The sequence below is a fragment of the Bos indicus x Bos taurus genome, chromosome 1 (assembly GCF_003369695.1).
Source record: "Bos indicus x Bos taurus breed Angus x Brahman F1 hybrid chromosome 1, Bos_hybrid_MaternalHap_v2.0, whole genome shotgun sequence".
NCBI classification, from domain to species: domain Eukaryota; kingdom Metazoa; phylum Chordata; class Mammalia; order Artiodactyla; family Bovidae; genus Bos; species Bos indicus x Bos taurus.
Window position 1 is genome coordinate 118246214 of NC_040076.1, and position 19502 is coordinate 118265715.

General features: G+C 41.9%; 1 protein-coding gene across 1 annotated transcript; it reads left to right on the plus strand.

The window, feature by feature from the left end:
- Positions 1-5087: 5087 nt before the first annotated feature.
- TM4SF1 (transmembrane 4 L six family member 1) lies at positions 5088-13646 on the plus strand. The gene is made up of 5 exons (XM_027543675.1): positions 5088-5442; positions 6914-7003; positions 7093-7238; positions 10382-10562; positions 12793-13646. Exons 1-5 carry the CDS (start codon positions 5266-5268, stop codon positions 12805-12807), a joined length of 609 nt encoding a protein of 202 aa, XP_027399476.1. The 5' UTR covers positions 5088-5265; the 3' UTR covers positions 12808-13646.
- The last annotated feature ends 5856 nt before the right edge of the window (positions 13647-19502 follow it).

A 19502-nucleotide genomic window follows, 5' to 3' on the forward strand; every position in this document is an offset into this window, starting at 1 on the left:
ATACATCTGGCCTCTGACGTGAGGTATGAGCAGAAGCCTACAGCCTGAAGCTCCAAAAGAAGGTAAGGCTCAGAACAAGGAAGACAGGAAGGCAGTGCTGGTGGGAGAGCTATGGATGGGGGTTGGAGAGTGGAAAGAAACCCACGACGATAGCAGTTCTGCAGAGGAAGCTGAGAGTTCACAGCCAGGAGGAAGGCCAGGGTCATCTCTTGGGCAGTGTCTGGCTAGGACCAGAGCCAAGTGGTGGAAGGAATTGTCTAGAAAACCATATCTGGTCTTAAACGAAAAATCCAAACCAGAAAAGACCCTGCTTTAGGTTACCCACAGAGGGATAGAAACAGAGGGTGGTCAAGGGCCAGGGACTCCATATTACAAGATAACTTTGTCAGCTTGAGCCTGGAAGTGCCTATAATGAATTGTGACATGTCCCCACAATTCATAAAGGCACTGTCTGGTAGAGCTGAGAAGCTGTTGGAAGTGACAGTGGCCTTAAAAAAAAAAAAAGTATTGTTGTTCAGTCATGTCTGACTCTGAGACCTGATGGATTGTAGCCCGCCAGGCTCCTCTGTGCACGGAATTCTCCAGGCAAAAATACTGGTGTGGGTTTCCATGCCCTCCTCCATGGGTTCTTCCCAACACAGGTTAACATCTAATACAAATGATACTTAACCTGAGCTATGGACCAGACCAGTGATCCCAAAATCTTATGGAGTAAACATAAGGTCCACTTGAAATGTTTGTAAAATATGCAGATGACTGGCCCCAACCCTTGTTGTTCAGTTGCTGAGTTGTGGACTCTTTGAACCCCATGGACAGCAGCACGTCAGGCTTCCCTGTCTTTCACCATCTCCCGGAGTTTACTCAAACTCATATCTGTTGAGTCAGCGATGCCATCCAACCATCTCATCCTCTGATGCCCCCTTCTCCTTCTGTTCTCAATTTTTCCCAGCATCAAGGTCTTTTTCAATGAGTTGGCTCTTTGTACCAGGTGGCCAAAGAATTGGAACTTCTACTTCAGCATTAGTCCTTTGACCCTTACACTGACAAATTGCTGTTCAGTATGTCCAGCAAAGGACCGGAATATGTGTCTGACATGCAGGTGATCTCTGGACAGGCCACATCTTGAGAAACATGGAGCAGGATCCACAAATGGGCTTCAGGGAGTCCATGAATCCCCGGGAATGGAGTAAAAAATGTGTGTGTGTTAGTCACTCAGTCATGTCTGACTCTGCAACTCTGAGGAAAATGTGTGTGTTTACATAAATGTATATTTCTTTTTCTGGGGAGAATCCTTATCGTTACAAGACTCAGAAACTTAAGAACCACCAATTGAGTTCTGCCCTTTATCTTAGAGAGCAGGAAACACAGAGTCCCAGGAATATAAGTGACTCAACTGATCCTCAAAGCTGGCAGAGAGCAGAGTTGGGCTGTCACCCCAGATTTTCTCTTTCCAAGCCCCCTGCTCTCCTCTCTTTGCTCTGCTGACTATAGGGATGGGGGGAGAAGGAGGATGGGGATCTAAGCACGTGGAGGCAAAGTCATCAAATGATTACTTTCCTCCTTTGTGGCCACAGGTGGGATAGATCTGCAGAGTGTAGAGTTAGAACAATGATGCCTCAGCAAAGGACCCAGTCACTCACCTGCACTACTACCCCATATTCTGACCCCTGTGGACGTCATCCCCAACAGGACCTAAAGCCATGACAGAGGGCATCCATGCCTCGTTGTTTACATGGTGGTGATGGAGTGGTGTTCTTATTTTTTTTTTTAATGCTCCTTCTGCTTTGTTCATTTATTTAATTTAATTTGGCTGTGCTGGGTTTTCATTGCGGCATGTAGGCTTCTCTAGCCATCCTGCAGGCTTCATTGCCCCATAGCATATGGGATCGTAGTTACCCTACTGGAGCTCAAACCTGCATCCACCTGCATTGGAAGGTGGATTCTTTAGCCCTGGACCACCAGGGAAGTCCTGTGATGTTCTTATAAAGACCTGCCTCCCTATCCCTGAGCAGGTGGGTGATTCTGAGCTTCCCTGTCTGCGCTCAGTTCTCCATTCATCTATTTCTTAGGCCAGTCTGAAAACTCACCCTTTCTAGTATGCTCAGGACATGCTTCCTCTTGGATCCTTCTCCAAGTCTGAAGCCCATGTCATTAACACCAGCTGGCTCTTCAATTTGGACATATGTTCTGCCCTCTAGATCTGGTCCAAATCCTTTAAACTCTGCCTCAGCCTGAGCTTCTAGATTCATCAGCTGGGTTCACCTTCCTCTTTTTTATTTAAAAAAAAATTATCAACCTGCCTGACTTCAGGCTCTACTACAAAGCCATAGTCATCAAGACAGTATGGTACTGGCACAAAGACAGAAATATAGATCAGTGGAACAAAATAGAAAGCCCAGAGATAAATCCACGCACCTATGGACACCTTATCTTTGACAAAGGAGGCAAGAATATACAATGGAGAAAAGACAATCTCTTTAACAAGTGGTGCTGGGAAAAGGTCAACCACTTGTAAAAGAATGAAACTAGAACATTTTCTAACACCATACACAAAAAGAAACTCAAAATGGATTAAAGATCTAAACGTAAGACCAGAAACTATAAAACTCCTAGAGGAGAACATAGGCAAAACACTCTCTGACATAAATCACAGCAGGATCCTCTATGACCCACCTCCCAGAATATTGGAAATAAAAGCAAAAATAAACAAATGGGACCTAATTAAACCTAAAGCCTTTTGCATAACGAAGGAAACTATAAGCAAACTGAAAAGACAGCCTTCAGAATGGGAGAAAATAATAGCAAATGAAGCAACTAACAAAGAACTAATCTCAAAAATATACAAGCAACTCCTACAGCTCAATTCCAGAAAAATAAACGACCCAATCAAAAAGTGGGCCAAAGAACTAAACAGACATTTCTCCAAAGAAGACATACAGATGGCTAACAAACACATGAAAAGATGCTCAACATCACTCATTATCAGAGAAATGCAAATCAAAACCACAATGAGGTACCATCTCACACTGGTCAGAATGGCTGCTATCCAAAAATCTACAAACAATAAATGCTGGAGAGGGTGTGGAGAAAAGGGAACCCTCTTACACTGATGGTGGGAATGCAAACTAGTACAGACACTATGGAGAACAGTGTGGAGATTTCCTTAAAAAACTGGAAATAGAACTGCCTTATGACCCAGCAATCCCACTGCTGGGCATAGACACCAAAGAAACCAGAATTGAAAGAGACACATGTACCCCAATGTTCATCGCGGCACTGTTTATAATAGCCAGGACATGGAAGCAACCTAGATGTCCATCAGCAGATGAATGGATAAGAAAGCAGTGGTACATATACACAATGGAGTATTACTCAGCCATTAAAAAGAATACATTTGAATCAGTTCTAATGAGGTGGATGAAACTGGAGCCTATTATAGAGTGAAGTAAGCCAGAAAGAAAAACACCAATACAGTATACTAATGCATATATATATGGAATTTAGAAAGATGGTAATGATAACCCTGTATGCGAGATAGCAAAAGAGACACAGATGTATAGAACAGTCTTTTGGACTCTGTGGGAGGGGGAGAGGGTGGGATGATCTGAGAGAATAGCATTGAAACATGTATATTATCATATGTGAAACAGATCGCCAGTCCAGGTTCAATGCATGAGACAGGGTGCTCAGGGCTGGTGCACTGGGATGACCCATAGGGATGGGATGGGGAGGGAGGGGGGAGGGGGATTCAGGATGGGGAACACATGTAAACCCATGGCTGATTCATGTCAATGTATGGCAAAAACCACTACAATACTGTAAAGTAATTAGACTCCAATTAAAATAAATAAATAAATAAAAATATTTATTTGGCTGCACCAGGTCTTAGCTGCAACACAAAGGATCTTTGGTTGCAACATGCGGGATCCAGTTCCCTGACCAGGGATCGAACCCAGGCCCCCTACATTGAGAACATGGAGTCTTAGCCATTGGACCCCCAGGGAAGTTCCTCACTTTCCTCTTTTGAACTAACAATGCCTCATCTTGGCCTTTGGCCTCTATTTTGTATTCACTATTTTGTCCTGGTGATGGAGTCTCTGCAGTCCTGGCCCTACTTAGCCAATCAATCAGTCCTCCCTTTACCCACCTGGCCAGTGCCACCTGCTATTCAAGGGCTAGACTTATTCAGAATCCAATCCCTCCTTCTGTAACATAATCAGACCAGAAAGTTCATCTAACATGCTTTCAGGCCTGCAAAAACTCATCTTGGGATCTGGCTGGCAGACCACTGCTTGCCCTGTGCCTTCTTCAACTGGGTACATTTCTCTCAGTAAACCCAGACTCTCTCAATCTTGCTTCCCCACTCTGCTTGCCAAGTCCCTTTATCTTCTGTTCCTTTGTTTTTCTTTCTTTCTTCTTCTTTTTTATTCTTTTCCCAGGCTTTAGGTCTCTCTTGGCTCATGCTGGCATCGCTCTGCCTGACAGCAATACTCAGGAATAAAAAGGTGTCTGAGCCCTTTCTGTTGACTAATGCCACCTTTGTGTTGGTGCCAGATTTGTTTTGGAGGCAGATGTCCGGGAAGGCTGGACAGTAGGTGCGGTCTTGCTGAGCACACCAGAGGCAGAGGCAAGAAGGCAGCCCTGTCATTTTCCCAACAGCCCCCTTAAATCTGTGAGTGACAGGGACAGGAGCTTAGAGAGGCTTCAGGTCTCAGATTAAATCAGCGCAGAGGTGGAAGTGAGCACAGAGCCCTCAGCCCGGAAGCCGGCCAGAGAGCTGCGTGGAACAGACTTGCAGCCTCCACCAGGGCTGTCACACGGTGGACGCTTGGTATTTACTGGAAAGTTGAATTAGACTTTCCTGTGGGTTTTTTTTTTTTTTTTTTAATCCTGTGAAGGAGTTACACAGTGAATTCCTTGTGGAGGATTAATCATCTTCTCTCTTGCCTATAACAGAGGCTGTTTCTCAGGTCCTGCCCCTGGTTTCGTTTGTCCCAAGGATTTCATTTGGAAGGCGGGACATTCTCTCCCTACCAACCCTCCCCACCCCACCCCCCCCAACCGGAGCCTGCCATCGGGACCAATGAAAAGCAAGTACCTCATCCACTGGTGGTGACTAAGAACTCAGAGTATTTAAGAGGTTGCAGGAATGGGCTGAGAACAGTTTTTGCTTTCTCCCGCAGACGGGGCACGCTCTCATCTGATCAGGGCCATCACCGAGCCAAGCCGCGGAGTAAAGGGAGTGGGGACATAAACTCCACCACCATGTGCTACGGGAGATGCGCGCGATGCATCGGACATTCACTGGTGTGGCTCGCCACCCTCTGCATCGTCGCTAATATTCTGCTTTACTTTCCTAATGGGGAAACCAAGTATGCTTCTGATAACCATCTCAGCCGCTTCGTGTGGTTCTTCTCCGGTATCCTGGGAGGGGGCTTGCTGGTAAGTCGTTCAGAAATCATTACAACCTTGAAAAAAATTTCTTTCCTGTTAGATGAGATGTTTTCATGGAAAGTTTTCTACAAGGCATGTTTCCAAATACAGGATTTTTGTTCATTCTTATTTTGAAAACTTATCAAGGAACGTTGAGATAGGTATAGGGTATTCATTTTACTAGAGGTTGGTTTACAAAATCCCCATTTCAACTACCTTTTTGCTAAATTCTCTTACTTTACAGCTAGAAACAGAGACTAGCTTTTCAATCAGATTTGAGAACCTCTAGAGTTTCTAGTCCTGGAGCCGGTGCTCATTTCACATCCGCTCTGGGAAACGCAGAGGAGTCCGATAGTTCTCTGTCTAAATCAACAGAGTTTTGGATACAAATTCTTTGCTGTTTGTTCTCAAGCATCTGTGACAGGGAAAAACAACGAATTGTGAGAGCACTGCTATTTAGAAAGGACTATACATTTTCTCCTTTATGTAAGCCTCGGGTGTGGCGTTTAGGGAAAATCCTTCAGTTAGCAGCAAATCACGGTCTGAAGCTAATAGTGGAATGTGTTGTTTTTTCCAAGGTTTGTTTTTAAGTGAAGTGAGAGGAATTTGCCTGCCAACCTGGATGCTGAAAGTATTAGCTTCGACCGTAGCCTGGAAAGAATGTGGGCAAACTTGGGTTTGCCACTTTGAAATGCTGGGATTGAGAATTTTGAAGAGAAGTTTTATGGAACTGCTAATACCATACAGAATATTTTTCTTAGTCGAGTAAAGGATATTTAAACTTAATACACTAACTCTGGTATGGCAAATCTGCTTGGAATTTAAGCATTACTATTATGCTAACATAATCACTTGTTTTTTTTTTTTCTCCCACTAGTTCTCAGGTCAGTTTTTGTCTTGTTTTGTTTCATTGAGGTATAGTTAATTTCATAATCATTTGTCTTTAATACAATACCTTGCTTCTTTTGATCTTGAACTCAAAGGGTTTCAAGCTCATTTTAAGAGCTTTATTGTGACATTACAACCATGCGATGATGTCTTCAATGAAGCAGTGCGCCTTCACTATACTGAGTTTTCCTCTCTCTTGTTTATAAAAAATTTTTTTAGTTATTCTTATAAAGTTTTGTTGTTATCTTCCATGCAATATTTTCAAAACAGTTTGCATCTGGAACTATGTTATGAACTCATGGAATTAACACATTTATGGGTTATTATTTTACCCCTCCCATCCTATATCCTGACCCTACCTAACGTGACACACTACATAAAAATAATCAGATATTACACTTTGAAGGTTTTTCTCTTCTCAGAGTTTATGTTCTCTGAGATATTTGGTCAACCTAACTCAAAGACATTCAGCAATATCAGAAAGAAAAATGTTTTACCAAAAGATGCTTAGATTGACTGACCCTTATGGACTTGGGGAAGATCAATGATTTCAATTTGCATTCAATCTGATTTCAATCTGCTTTCTAACCAGATGTTCCTGCCAGCATTCATCTTCATTGGGCTGGACCAGGAAGACTGCTGTGGGTGCTGTGGCCATGAAAACTGTGGCAAAAGATGCGCGGTAGGTCTTCCCTCTCTGGTGGGGAAATGGTCCCTAAGGGGTAGCTGTGATGTTCGGTGCCTCACTTCTGGTGGTCCTCCCTTCCCTAGATGCTGTCTTCTATACTGGCTGCACTCATTGGAATCGGAGGCTCTGGCTACTGTGTCACTGTGGCTGCGCTGGCCTTAGAGGAAGGACCAAGGTGCATGGATGCCAGTGGCCAGTGGAACTATACCTTTGCCAACACAGAGGGAGAGTAAGTGATTGTACCCAATAAGGCTGCACATTCTTATCCACCACGTGTGTATAGTGGTAAACCCACCAGATTAGAAAGGCATCAACCATTCGCTCATCCATCCTCTTGCCAGGTTTATTCTCACTGACTGGGGGACAATTCAGGCAATGGGTATCAGAGGATGGATTCCCAGTCTCTGACCCAGAGAAGCTTTTTAATGGATTCACTGGCTCAGTCCTCTTGATGACATGTGAGGGGACTTCCACTATTGCTCCTCTTTTACAGATGAGGGTATGGAGACCCAGGGAGATCAAGTAACTTATCTAAAGTCACATTGCTAAGATGTGACAGTCAGGATTTGAACCCAGGCAGCCTAGCTATAGAGTCTGTGCTTGTATAGTGTGTATACTATACCAGAGCAATTGTCTGATTCTCCTATTTTAGAAGAAAATCTTATGGAATCCTTATAAAGCACCAGTGAAAGCCATATGCATTTAACCAAAGCCCAGGGTCAATCATACTACCAACACACACACACTCACATATAACATAGCAATTATGTATAATATACCCTTTATTCAAAGTGGTCAGGCTGTATAAGACAGATCTTATTCATGACTTTAACATTGGGAAAATCCAAGTGGCTCCACTGTTTTATGCTGTACTGTATTACTTATCTATTATTGAGAAAAGGACAGAAATAGCTGAAAGAAACTGATGTGCTGCTGCTGCTAAGTCACTTCAGTTGTGTCCGACTCTGTGCGACCCCATAGAGGGCAGCCCACCAGGCTCCCCCGTCCCTGGGATTCTCCAGGCAAGAACACTGGAGTGGGTTGCCATTTCCTTCTCCAATGCATGAAAGTGAAAAGTGAAAGGGAAGTCGCTCAGTCGTGTCCGACTCCCAGTGACCCCATGGACTGCAGCCTACTAGGCTCCCCCATCCATGGGATCCTCCAGGCAAGAGTACTGGAGTGGGGTGCCATTGCCTTCTCCAGAAACTGATGTACATAATGATAAATGAATGACATACTGAATTTTGAAAGATTTAGTCATGGGATTCATGAGTGAAAATAATATGAATCATGAATTTGAATTGCTCATATACTTTCAGGAATGTTTGTCTTTCATGAATTATGTGGCATGGAGTGATATCTTAAGATCATGAATATGGAATTAGATCGATCCTGAGTTCAATTCCAATGGCAACCCACTCCAGTACTCTTGCCTGGAAAATCCCACGGACGGAGGAGCCTGGTAGGCTTCAGTCCATGGGGTCTCGAAGAGTGGGACACGACTGAGCGACTTCACTTTCACTTTTCACTTTCATGCATTGGAGAAGGAAATGGCAACCCACTCCAGTGTTCTTGCCTGGAGAATCCCAGGGACGGCAGAGCGTGGTGGACTGCGGTCTATGGGGTCGCACAGAGTCAGACATGGCTGAAGCGACTTAGCAGCAGCAACAGCAGAGTTCAATTCCAGCTCTGTATTTACTGTCTCAGTAACTAGGAAAAGGTGAACTGAGCTCTCTGCATCTCAGTTATTTTATCTGTAAAATAAAACCAATGGCAGTTGTTAGGAAGATTAATAAGTTACTATATGTAAAATATTTGTCACAAAAGCTGACAGAATGAGCACTGCTGTCTTATTACAGCTTGCAATGGGTTCAGCCCAATGATAGCTTCTGAAGGAAAACAGTGCTCACTGGAATTTGAAATTTTGGTGTTTAAAATTGTTGTTAATCATGATTTCTCAGATCATATTTTTCATGCTTTGTACTGAATATACTGAATGTACCAGTAGAAACTGGTTACTCCTGTACTCAAAAACATGTGATCTACCACACAAACCCACCTCTAAAAAAACATTATGATTCATCCAAGGAGAGGTGATTCATCAGCTATAAACTTATAGGAAAGTTTGTAGCTGATTATTCTATCTCCCCTCTCATGGATCCAATCAACTTCTGCAAGAAACCTCCAGTTTCTATGTCATTCCTCATTTCTACTTCTTCAGAGATTTCAGTATGGAAAATAACAAGCCAGTGGTTAGTTGCTTAATAGCTAAGTAGAACCAAAGAACTTTTTTTCCATTGTGTCTTGAAATTATGGATTTTTGTTAAATACAGGGCCAGAAGAACAGAATTTTTTTCATAATCAATCATAATTCCATCAATCAAATTGAATTTCTGATTGGCTCCATTAACCATTCCAAAATGAGGTTTCTAATCCCCAGTCCCTTTGTTCTGTTGTGGCAGGAAGACAGTACAAGGAAAGAATTATTCCAGATCTCTGAATGGAATTAAGTCAATCCTAGATTTTCCCATATGACTGAATCCTATTCTATTAAGAATATGTATATTCAGATAATGACTCCAGTATGGTTTGCTGAGGCTTCCCTGGTGGCTGAGTGGTAAAGAATTTGCCTACAATGCAGGAGATGTGGGTTCAATCCCCTGGAGAAGAAAATGGCAACCCACTCCAGTATTCTTGCCGGGAGAATCCCATGGACAGAGGAGCCTGGCAGGCTATAGTCTATGGGGTTGAAAAAAAGTTGGATATGACTTAGCGACTAAACAACAACAGCAGATGGTTAGCGAACATTTCACAAAATGACTTCAGATTGCTATTTGTCATTCAGTTCCTTTTCCCTTGTGTAGAATACTTACTATGGGCCAGATACTGGTCTAGGGGTTGAATAGACAATCATGAATAGCTCTAGTTCCTACCTTCATGGAGCTCAGACTTGTGGACTAGATACATAAGCAACTCTTCTCCTTTGCCCAAGTTACGTGTCCTTCCTCTGTGACCCTTTGACACTTAGTTTACCTGATCAAGCTATTGGTTGTGTTGAGATTGCCTATCATTTCTTCTCCTAAGAAATGTTTTTCCAGGACAGAGTTCAGGCTATTCTATCCCTAGACTTGTCTAGATGTCTAACTCACACTGAGTGCTCAACAATCTTTGCTGAATTTTCTATTAATTATTGCAACAAGATCTGGGCTAAATTCCTTATTCTGCAGAAAGACTTGGATTGGAAGCATCTGATATAAGGCATTGAATTAATCTTTTTTTTTTTCTAAATGAAAAAACATGGCATGAGAAGTATGTTTATGAGACATCCCATTGGTGTGGCTGTGTGTCAGAAGTTTCTGTTTTTATCCACAGTTACCTTCTGGATAGCTCCACATGGTCCCAATGCGTCGAACCCAAGCATATAGTGGAATGGAATGTCTCTCTGTTTTCGATCCTCTTGGCACTTGGTGGGATTGAATTCATCTTGTGTCTCATTCAAGTAATAAACGGAATGCTTGGAGGTATCTGTGGTCATTGTTCCTCTCGCCAACAGGTAAGAACCTGTGTAAAAATGCACCATTGTTTTCATCCTAGAGACAAGAAGACAAAAATTAAACCCTGCTGAACCTACTAATGTTTATTCCATTTTTGTGGAAAAGCATTTACAGCAGTGGGTTTTTTTTTTTAACTTTTTATTTTATACTGGGGTAGAGCCAATTAACAGTGTTGTGATGGTTTCAGGTTGACAGCAAAGGGACTCAGTCATACATATACATGTATCTCTTCTCCTCCAGACTCCCTTCCCACCTAGGTTGCCATATAACACTGAGCAGACTTCCTTGTGCTATACAGTAGAACCTTGTTGGTTATCCATTTTAAACATAACAGTATGTACGTATTGACCCCAAACTCCCTAACTATCCCTTCCCCCTTTTGCTCTCAGTGGTAAGCTCCTTTGAGAGTCACAGTTACTGGGTTATCTTGGTTCTTTGTAGTTGGCTCTGTGTAAATAAGACAATGTCACCTATAGACAAGGTGCTTCTTCAGGACGTAACCCACTACCCCTTTCGCTATCCCTGCTCAGACTGCAGGGACACAAAAGAAATGTTCTCTCTCTGCCTGCTCTCACATTCCCAACTAGTATACACAAGTAACTGCTATCACCCATTGCCCTAGGCATCATGTTAAACCCCTATTCCAGAAGAGCCTATGATGCAGAGATTAAGCAATATTTCTAAGATCACCTAGTCAGGAAGCAACAGGCTTCAAATGCCACGGCTCCTGCTCTTAACCTGTATGCAGGGCTTGCTGTTCTGTTGAGTTTTCTACAGTTCCTTCCTAATAAGGAGTCACAAAAATACCCAAATAGCTAAGCATAGAGAATCACTAGTAGCCTTTGAATAACAGCTTATTAAAAACCTTTCACTGTGAAAGAAAACCAGGAAGCGCTTGTTTCCTGGGGTTGTGATTTGGAAAAGAAATATGCATTTGTTAGTAGTGGGGAAAGTTTTTGTTTCTATATTTTCCTAAAAAAACGTATATTACCGAACTGATAGAAGTCCAGCTTTGGTCAAATTTGGGGGGAAGAGAGGGTTGTTTTATGTCTTGTTCTGTAAAGCAGGATTAGGAAAACTGAAACTTACTTAATTTGTATTTTCCTAACCACTTACTTCTCTGGTTCAAGGTTTCCTAACTTTCTTTGAAAGTAAGACAAAGCCTAATAAAAAATGAAAACCCCATGGCTATCATGAAAAGCTTTGCTCTAAATAGATGGAAACTTTCTATAATTTTTGAGGGGAAGTTAAAATAAAAATCTAGATGTCCTTATCAGGCAAATACAGCAAGATTAATAATTGCTTTGGGAGCCTGCCAAATTTCCGAGAAAACAGCAGAGTGGAAAACTTTCAATATGGAATTGTTTCCAGGCAATTCGGTTGGGCAGAGGCAAAGAAGGCTCTTGGGATTACTATAATATAACCTATCTTTAGCCTTGAGTTTCCTACAAGGCAAGAGTATAAACTGGGTGAGACCCCATTGTACTTCAGCACTGGTGCATTTTGGGGACAGGTATCCACCTGCCAAAGCAGGATCCCTGGCTCAGGAAGATCCTCTGGAGATGGAAATGGTAACCCCTCTGCTTTTCTTGCCTGGAGAATCCCATGGACAGAGGAGCCTGGCTGGAGTCAAACACGACATAGTGATTAAACAACAATATAATTGTCAATGACTAAAATTGCTACAGTGGTTTGGCAGAATGACACTCTTTTCTGGGTTAAGGGAGCCAAGAGTCCTACTGGGTTTCCCAGTCACTATAGGGGTGGCTTCTTCCCAGACACTGCAGGTCAGATCTGTTATGTTTGTTTACAAGACAAAAGACAGTTTCGAAGAGCAAGATTTTCAGTATAGATTGGTCAACTCTGTATGTAGCGTTTAATTCAAAAGTTGCCCACATTGGGTTGGCACCAATGTAAAACTCCCATGACATTATCTCTTAAATCCTTGAGGTTAAAAACCCACCCTGAACATATAAAAGCCAACCAGGCCTTGAAAGCTGCATTTTCCACGGCCTCTTTCTTCAGCTTTCACTTGGGAAGGACAACGGTCCGGTTTGTTTAGGAAACATTTTATGAGCATTGTCTAAGCTCTCTTTGTTGTTGGCCCAACCCCTGCTGAAGCTGAGATTGGTCTGCTTTGTTTGCTTAAAACAGATTTAAAGCACCGAAATGTCATCATTGTTTGTTGAGCCTGATCAGAACCTGATACTTATTTCATTTTCTTTACAGCAATATGACTGCTAGAAGAATTACCCCAAGACAAACCCAAAATCTTCCTCTGTGTCACTGTAATTTATATATTTTACTTGTATTAATTTGTAAAACTTTATACTAGTGTATCATACACTACGTGTTCTACTTTTATAAGTGTGTATAAAGACTGGCATCTTCTCCGGATATTGGTGTTTGAACTTAGCAGAGAAATTCTGTTTTTTTGTAAGAGTAAGAAAATAAACCACACTCTGGAGTTAATTTAACAGACTGACAGTGTCCAGCCTACCTGAGATAAACTCTGGCTGAAATCATGTTTTTGAGAAACATTACAATGATAAATATCACATTCCAGTTACTATTCTATATATTTATATGTGCATGTGTTTATTAAATGAAAGATTTCTAGTTGCTTTTTTAAAGACCATTAAAGAGAAAATCCAACAACCTGAAAAGATATATTTTTTCACTGTTTATATGGTGTTTCCCATTTGTATGCAAACCTCTAACAAGGGGCCTTTTGAACTGATTCATGTTGTGAAACAGACATGTAATTCCCCAGCTTGGGGGTTGGGGGGCAGATTGAGAATACTTGAATCTAAATGAATGAGTCAAAATAGGCAAAGCAGTGAGTTATAACAAGGACTACCAAATCCTGAATTTTTCTGACACGTGGAAAACTTTTTGGCCTTCAAAGACAAGACTGGGGATCATGGACATAAAAAGAGAAAGGCCTGGACAAGAAGAAAGATGGGAAATGGAATAAAGCAGTTGATCATCATGGGAATATGGGGATGGAGGGGCGGGAGGACCATGAGGAAATACCCCCAAATTTACTTGTTTCGATACAGCAAATAAAGTATTCACTACCATTTTGTTGTTTGGTTTCATCGTCCTTTGTTTCATGTTCCTCCTTTTTTCTTCCTGTCTTTTTTTTTTTTCCCAGTCTGCGGATTGTATGGCCTCCATTGCTAGGGGCTTTGTGTCTTCTGGTTTCTTGATCACTTTCTCTTCTTCAGCCTCTTTCTCCTTTTCTATCTTCCTCTGCTATCCATGCATTTGGGCCATCCACCTCATCAGGCAACTTTCCTTTGCCTTGGGTACTCCAGACAGCAGGCTCCTCTGGAGGAAACAGACATTTTCTCTCTTTACATCTCGCATCTGTTATATTGTTAGGTTCTTTCAAGTGACAGAGTCCCCTGCCCTACTGGGAATTGTATACAAAAATTGTCTGCTTTTGGTGTTTACTGGCCTAGGCAACAGACAAACTAGTTAGTTAATAAAGAAGCCTCACTGGCTGTTAGACAGCAGAGCTCCTCCTGAGACCAAGGTCTCCTGCCTAAAGGGTTCTAATCTTTCTTGTGCCTTGGTCTTTCAGGCAGTCTGGTGAAGGTTATGGACTCCTTTGAATAATACTGTTTAAAATGCAAAAAAGAAAGACATAGGATAAGAAAGTAAACCCAGATATTAACTATTTTAACAAAACATTTTTTAAAATCGTAAGATAGTTGTCTTGCAAGGCAGCTGCATCACACCAGCACCTGTAGACAGGAAAGCAGTGATCAAGAGTGATCTAGCAGTGAAGGAGTTCAGCCCTGGGATTTCTTTGTAAGGAATGATGCTAAAGCTGAAACTCCAGTATTTTGGCCACCTCATGCGAAGAGTTGACTCATTGGAAAAGACTCTGATGCTGGGAGGGATTGGGGGCAGGGAGAGAAGGGGACGACAGAGGATGAGATGGCTGGATGGCATCACTGACTCGATGGATGTGAGTCTGAGTGAACTCTGGGAGTTGGTGATGGACAGGGAGGCCTGGCGTGCTGCGATTCATGGGGTCGCAAAGAGTCGGACACGATTGAGCGACTGATCTGATCTGAAGAACTACTGTACTTCTTTTTATTTATTTATTTGGCTGCATGGGGTCTTCATTTCGGCATGTAGGATCTTTAGCACTGGTGTGTAGGATCTTTAGTTGTGACACATAAACCCTTAGTTGAAGCACGTGGGATCTAGTTCCCTGACCAGGGAGCTAACCTGGGTCACCTGCATTGGGAGCACAGAGTCTTAGCCACTGGACCACCAGGGAAGTCCCAGAACTACCATACTTTTGAAATACAATTCCAATTGAAATGATGTTTTGAGATATATCCAACAATTTTGATGTGATACAAAAATGTGTAATTTTGTATTGTTGTTCAAAGTACAATCAGTATCCTGATTCTGCTGTGACTTCTTCCATGCAGTCACAATAAAGGATATATTAATACTAAATTTTCATTAGAGGTTAATAAAAACAATGATAAAATTTTTTTCCATCCAAGTTTAACAACTTCCCTCACCATAGATAGCAATCCATGGGCCTCTTAGGAGTCCTTAGACACTAGGTTAAGCAGGTGGCGCTAGCAGTAAAGAACCCACCTGCCAATGCAGGAGACATAAGAGACACAGGTTCGATCACTGGGTTCGGAAGATTCCCCTGGAAGAGAGTACGGCAACCCACAACAATATTCTTGCCTGGAGAATCCCTTGGACAGGGGAAACTGACAGGTTACAGCGCATACAGTCACAAAGAGTTGGACACGATTGAAGCAACTTAGCATGCACATGCATAAGAACTGCAATATAAAGAGAAAAACAAATATCATATATTAACATATGTATATGGAATCTTAAAAAATGGTAAGATGATCCTATTTGCAGGACAGGAATAGAGATACAGACGTAGAGAATGAACGTGTGGACACAGAGTGGGGAGGAGAGAGTAGGACAAATTGAGAAAGTAGCATTGACATATATACACTGCTGCTGCTGCTAAGTCGCTTCAGTCGTGTCCAACTCTGTGCGACCCCATAGACGGCAGCCCATCAGCCTCCCTCGTCCTTGGGATTCTCCAGACAAGAACACTGGAGTGGGTTTCCATTTCCTTCTCCAATGCATGAAAGTGAAAAGTGAAAGTGAATTCCCTCAGTCGTGTCTGACTCTAGCGACCCCATGGACTGCAGCCTTCCAGGCTCCTCCGTCCATGGGATTTTCCAGGCAAGAGTACTGGAGTGGGGTGCCATTGCCTTCTCCACATATATACACTACTTGTGTCAAATAGATTTATAAAGCAATTATACTCCAATTGAAAAAGATAAACAAATACTTTAGAAAAAGAACAGAGGATCCAAAAAAGAGGCATAATGATCCACTGATGAAGCACTTTTCCCCCTAAATCTATCCTCAAAGGAAATGGCAATAATAATTATTAATCATGACAGTAATAATAGCAACTCAACTGAGTTCCTTCAACGTGTTCATTACTCTACTTAGTTTCTACACGTATTGTTTCACTGAAATCTCTTAACAGAGAGGTGGTGCATGTCTCCCGTTTATAGAGTCGAAGGTCAGAGAGGTTGACTAGTCTGCCCCAAGTCACATTTTGCAAGTGAAGAAACTATGCTTAAATCCAGGTCAGTCTAACATGAAAACCCACTAGTTTCCTTGTCCCCCTCCTCTTTCTCTGCTGCCCCTGTCTAGATGCTGGAGTCTTGTCTCTGGAACTCAGACTCTTCCCCCACCAAAGGGGGCTTTGGCAGGCTTCTGTGACCCTTTGGAAAAGGGTCTCATTGGAAAAAGAAACTCATTGGAAAAGACTCTGATGCTAGGAAAGACTGAAGGTAGAGGAGAAGAGGGCAACAGAGGATGAGATGGTTGGATGGCATTACAGTTCAACAGATGAACTTGGGGCAAACTCGGGGAGATGGTAAGGGACAGGGAATCCTGGCATGCTGCCATCCATGGGGTCTCGAAGAGTCAGATACTACTTGGCAGCTCAACAACAAAAGTGACCCTTTAGTCATCCCCCTCAGAGCCCAAATTTGAGTGGCTCAAAGTTTCTCCTAGTTTGTAGATCCTTTAACAGAAATTGTCCAGAGGAACTAGCTTACACAAATTGCCTTCGACCCTAGTTTACTTCTATTCATAGCTCATATTCTGCATCTGTCATATACTAAACCCCTCAGTTTGGCTGGGAATTCCCCCAGGAACTGTACTGAAACAGCTTATTATCCCTGGCAACATGAAAACAAACATTTCTGTAGAAACTGAGTCACCTGAATAGCATATATGGCTTCAAGGTTAGATAGTTTCCTCTGAGGATCATTTCACTGTTGTTACCAAATTTACAGGAAACACTTGCATCAAGGAAACCTCTCAAACTGAAATCTAAGGAAATCGATGGGATGTACCTTCACTACAATTTGGTTTTTGTAGGTGTGTGAGAGCTCTTCGATTATGTTTTCTCTGACACTTAATGCTAGTGGGAATGGGTATGGGACTTGGTGCAATTTTTCAGAAAGATGACAATCTAGAAAGTCTGCCCATCCTTTTTAACCCAATATTTTTGCTTTTAGAAATTCAAGAGGCTTATCAAAGATGTTCAGTTTCCAGGAATAATTTTGGGAGTATTGTTTATACCTAGAAAACTGACAAGAGCCTTAGTGTCTGACAACAAGGAACTGGTTTGATAAAACATAGTCAGCATAGTAAAATATTATGCATATTTATATTTATAGCATATATGTATACATATTAAAAAGTATTTTGGATCAGATTCTTGGTGACTTTGGTTTTAATTCATTTTACTTATCTGTACTTACTGAAATGTCTTCCATAAACACATATTACTTTTGAAAAGAAAACAAAAAAGAGAAACGAAAGATTCAGTCCTAAAATTTGGGGAGCAGTCCACAGTCTTTAAAGGACAGTCCCCAAGTGTATGAGAAAACCATTGTTCTTGTGGGCGAACAGAGTCACTCCACGGTAAATACTGGAGAATAATTGTGCCTGCAATTAAGTAGAGGGATGGGCCAGGTGAGACAAGCAATAACCCACAGGCTAAAAATATTACAGGGAAGCCGTGATTCCCACTCTGTGTTTGGGAAATGTAAGCACATGGTATCTACTTAGTCTAACTACTAAATGAGATTTTTCTAATAAATAACAAATATATACCTTTTTTTGTTCATTTAAAAAATGAAAGTAATGAAAAGCTCTACTTTGAGCAGGACATTTTGTAGCACAACCTGAGTTTTTCGCACTTCACTTCTCTGAGATGAGAGGAGGATTAACAACAGCCTAGGTTTACAGGACTTGGCCTAGCCTGGTTTGTGAAAATGATCCAACATGTCTTAACAAGTAGAGGAATTAAGTCATCTACCCAAGGCTAAAACACATTGTTCTTCCTTCTCTTTTCACATGAAATATTTTTGTGTGTATGTGTCTGTTAATTTAGATACTTATTCCGATTATTGCAGTTACAGAAGTCTACTAGGCCTTTCTGGAGCTGGGTTTCATGTGAACTCTGGGAACTGATTAACCAATCTCTGACACTGTTCCTCTCTCTCTCTCTCTCTCACATACACACACACTTGCCACATACATACATACGTTTTCTGGCAGTCTGGTGAAGCTTATGGACTCACTTGCATAAAACAGAGACATCAGATCAGATCAGTCACTCAGTCGTGTCCGACTCCTTGCGACCCCATGAATCGCAGCATGCCAGGCCTCCCTGTCCATCACCAACTCCTGGAGTTCACTCAGATTCACATCCATTGAGTCAGTGATGCCATCCAGCCATCTCATCCTCTGTCGTCCCCTTCTCCTCCTGCCCCCCATCCCTCCCAGCATCAGAGTCTTTTCCAACGAGTCAACTCTTCGCATGAGGTGGCCAAAGTACTGGAGTTTCAGCTTTAGCATCATTCCTTCCAAAGAAATCCCAGGGCTGATCTCCTTCAGAATGGACTGGTTGGATCTCCTTGCAGTCCAAGGAACTCTCAAGAGTCTTCTCCAACACCACAGTTCAAAAGCATCAATTCTTTGGCGCTCAGCCTTCTTCACAGTCCAACTCTCACATCCATACATAACCACAGGAAAAACCATAGCCTTGACTAGACGAACCTTTGTTGGCAAAGTAATGTCTCTGCTTTTGAATATGCTATCTAAGTTGGACATAACTTTGCTTCCAAGGAGTAAGCGTCTTTTAATTTCATGGCTGCAGTCAACAGAGACATAGGATGACAAAATAATCCCTGATATCTGACTATCTTATCAAAATATTTTTTAAAATTATAAGATAGTTGTCTTGGATAGACAGCTCCTTCACAGCCAATTAGAAGGAACAGACTACTGCAAATGAGAAGCCATGGGTGAATCTCATAAATAATGAGAGCAGAAACCTTCTGCCTTACCCCTTTCCCCAATTTTATATACAAGATTCTGGATGTAATCTTGACTGAGGTAGCCAAATATTTAAAATAGAGGGGGAGGTGGTAAGTCCCCTTATACAATATGTCACATATTAGGTTTTTATAGGAACAACACTATTAAGCCCCCAAGAGGGGCTGTTTCAAGATGTCAGTATCCACAAGTTGCATCCTGGAAGTGGAAGACTCTGTGTCAAGTGTTCCACTTGCTAATTTTCACCACAATCCCCTTTGTAACATGTGTACAAATATCACTGATTCGTGTGCAGGGTTTAGGGTCAATTGTAGTGACCTCTCCTGTCTCAGCTGGAGACAATGCTAGAAGGGTTTGAGAGTAAAACTGAGGTCACCAGGCTCAGATCTCTCTCAGTATCTGACTCCATGTCATTTAGGGCAAACCTTTAAAAGCAATAGCTTTATTTTTTTAATTTTTATTTATTTATTTTAAAATTTTATATATTTTTAATTGGAGGATAATTG